The sequence below is a fragment of the Sander lucioperca genome, chromosome 10, assembly GCF_008315115.2.
Source record: "Sander lucioperca isolate FBNREF2018 chromosome 10, SLUC_FBN_1.2, whole genome shotgun sequence".
Classification (NCBI taxonomy): Eukaryota; Metazoa; Chordata; class Actinopteri; order Perciformes; family Percidae; genus Sander; species Sander lucioperca.
The window spans coordinates 811,457-814,456 of record NC_050182.1 but is presented as its reverse complement, the minus strand read 5'-3'; the positions used below and the strand labels follow the sequence as shown (position 1 = coordinate 814,456).

Below are 3,000 nucleotides of genomic sequence, written 5' to 3'. Positions count from 1 at the left end.
CTGTTAGCAGTTAGCTCGCTCGTTAGCCGCTGAACCGCAGCAGCGTGCAGGCAGAGCGAGCAGCCGCCAGCTGTTGATGCGTGCAGGACTTCACCGTGAGCGGACTGTTTAGAGACCATGTGACCGGCAGGTAACGTTAACTGGTCCCTATACGCAAATATCATAAATGATAGGGAACCCAGCAACGGCCATGATGAGCTTCTCCTCCTTTTTCTCTGAACTAATGTTTTGGTAGGAACCAAAGTTTACATCGTATGTTTCTCTGGAATCAGCCAGCGTGAAGGACGTCTATATTCTGATTGGTTGCCGCTGAACCGCGTCATAGCTCATTACCATAAAGTTGACCTACTTTCAACTTTCTGATTGACGCTCTGGTCGCTCAAAACGCCCAAAACGCGACGTATCTTTAGAAGATCAAGTCGGCCGCGGTGTTTCCCAAAGCCTAAGAGGACGTCCTCAAATGTCTTGTTCTGTCCAAAACTCAAAGATATTCAGTTTACTGTCACAGAGGAGAGAAGACACTAGAAGATATTCACATTTAACAAGCTGGAATCAGAGAAATCTGATTTTGTTTTTAATAAAAAAATGACTCAAACGATTAATCGATTATCAAAATAGTCTGCGATTAATTTAATAGTTGACAACTAATCGATTCATCGTTGCACCTCTACAATCCAATATCCCAGTCAGATTCCCTGTGTTCACTCGGAAGGAATCACTGCACATGGGTAGTCACTTGTAATGACATTTCGAGCATGTTTAGAGGCTTAAAACATGTTTAAAACTTGCCCCCTTTGAGCTTGTTGGGTGCTAACGCTAGCAGGGGGATAACACGGTGTAGGCAGCCTGATTGGTTTAGTTTTTCTCGCTACTGACAGCACTCCACATTTAAAAACAGCAGAGCTACGGGTTGGAATCGACCGGAATTCTATATTTATGTCCGAGCCCGACACAGTTAAAATCTAATTTTTTTCTCATACTGATAACACATGTACGTTTGTTTGTGTGGAAATCTTTTATTAAGCAGCTGTAGGAAGGCATTCAGAAATGTCAACAGATGAGGTCATCAGCTCACACGGGGAAACAAGCGCACGTTAACACAGGCGCACACCTACATAATAAGCTGTTTTAAATTTAAAATGTTAATGTCTTATCGCGCTGATGTGACCGAGGTGTCCATCCCCTACTCTCTAACACACTGGTTCTCTAACGTTTTTCAAAAATGTACCCCTGTTGAATTGTTTCTTTAAACCAAGTACCCCCTGACCAGCGCTAATTTTTGGTAGAAAGTCTCTATGAAGAAGAACAGTACAGCGCTGTCAGCGATAGATTTACTAAACAACAGACTTGTAACTGAAAAAAAAACATTTAAATGCTGATGAGAAAAGGAGACAAACTGTAAAAAAGACAAAACGTTGGAAAAAAGATGGTAGAAGGAAGGAAGTAAGGTAAAAATAGGTCAAAATAGTATCAAAAACTTCAAAAACACTGACATAACTTTGAAAAAAAGTGAGAAACTTGTAAAAAGTAGAAGGAAGGAAGGATAGATTAGGTCCAAAGAAGGAGACACAAATGTCACATTTGTGGTAGGAAAAAAAAAGTCTACATAAAGAGGAACAATGTTCTGGACAACAGCCTTGTTACTATTAAACATTTTGTTAAATATCTCACGTACCCCCTGCAGTCCTCCAGAGTACCCCTAGGGGGACACGTACCCCCTGCAGTCCTCCAAAGTACCCCTAGGGGGACACGTACCCCCTGCAGTCCTCCAGAGTACCCCTAGGGGGACACGGACCCCCATTTGAGAACCACTGCTCTAACCGCCAATAATAACCGTTTTTAGGTTGTTTTCACACCGAATGTGAATGAACGGACTCCATAGGAGGAAATGTCATTCTTATATGAGGCTCCTTTTTCAACTAAGAGGTCAATATTGTGTTTCACTGCGTGGCAGCGACGTGTAGTTACATTTTTCGAGAGGTGACATCAGGCTACAGCGTATAGGGTCCGGTGTAGACGCAGAGGGGTCTGCGGGGGCACGCCGTTGATTCTACGCAGAAGCATATCTGTCTGTCCACACCGCCGCCGACTTGATCTTCTAAAGATACAGGAAGTCATTCATCTTCAATGGAAGCTGCTTCTCTCAGCTGCAAGGAGCGGAAAATCTGTCGCCGTCGCGTTTTGGGCGTTTTGAGCGTTTTGAGCGACCAGAGCGTCAATCAGAAAGTTGAAAGTAGGTCAACTTTATGGTAATGAGCTGTGACGCGGTCTTTAGGCTTTAAGGTGCTCTTACATACGTGTAACCTCCTGTTCCCTCTGTGCAGCGTCCCAGCATGCCTCTGGCTGGACCTCTGGCTGGACCGGTCCCATCCTCTCCAGGACGATGGCCACTCTCAACCAGATGCACCGCCAGGGGAAACCCAAAGCGCCTCCTAAATCTGTGGGCGCCACGTTCGGCCGCCCCCAGCTGAAGGCGGTGGTCCTGAAGACCATGATCCGGAAGCCCAAGAAGCCCAACTCCGCCAACAGGAAGTGCGCTCGCGTGCGTCTGTCTAACGGGAAGGAGGCGGTGGTGTTCATCCCCGGGGAGGGACACAACCTGCAGGAGCACAACGTGGTGCTGGTGGAGGGGGGCCGGACGCAGGACCTGCCCGGAGTCAAACTCAAAGTGGTCCGAGGGAAATATGACTGTGGTCACGTAGTGAAGAAGAAACAGTAGACGCTGCTGTGATGGAAACCTGTGTTTGATAAAGTTGTTGTTGAATAAATAAATACATAACGTGCTCTTTATTATCATGTGGGTGACTGTGTCAGAAGTTAGATTTTAGATCAGGGGTGTCAAACTCAACTTCCCAGAGGGCCACGCTAGAAAATGACAGTCCCTCCAGGATTTTGTGGCCTTTTTTTGAGATTGTTGAGAGAGGGGAGATAAAGAGTAACCAAAATAAGAAGGCAACAAAAACGTCAAGAAAAAGAAATAAACGCTGGCAGTTTACACAT

At 45.6% G+C, this 3,000-nt stretch overlaps 1 protein-coding gene across 1 annotated transcript in view; it reads left to right on the top strand.

Annotated features, from left to right (window-relative positions):
* The window catches only part of mrps12 (mitochondrial ribosomal protein S12), a 5,035-nt gene extending 2,250 nt beyond the window's left edge, over positions 1–2,785 (top strand). The window contains exon 3 of the mRNA XM_031301456.2: positions 2,325–2,785. Within this exon, the coding sequence (XP_031157316.1) occupies positions 2,325–2,719 (395 nt within the window). The 3' untranslated portion in view covers positions 2,720–2,785. The remainder of the gene's footprint in view (positions 1–2,324) is intronic.
* The last annotated feature ends 215 nt before the right edge of the window (positions 2,786–3,000 follow it).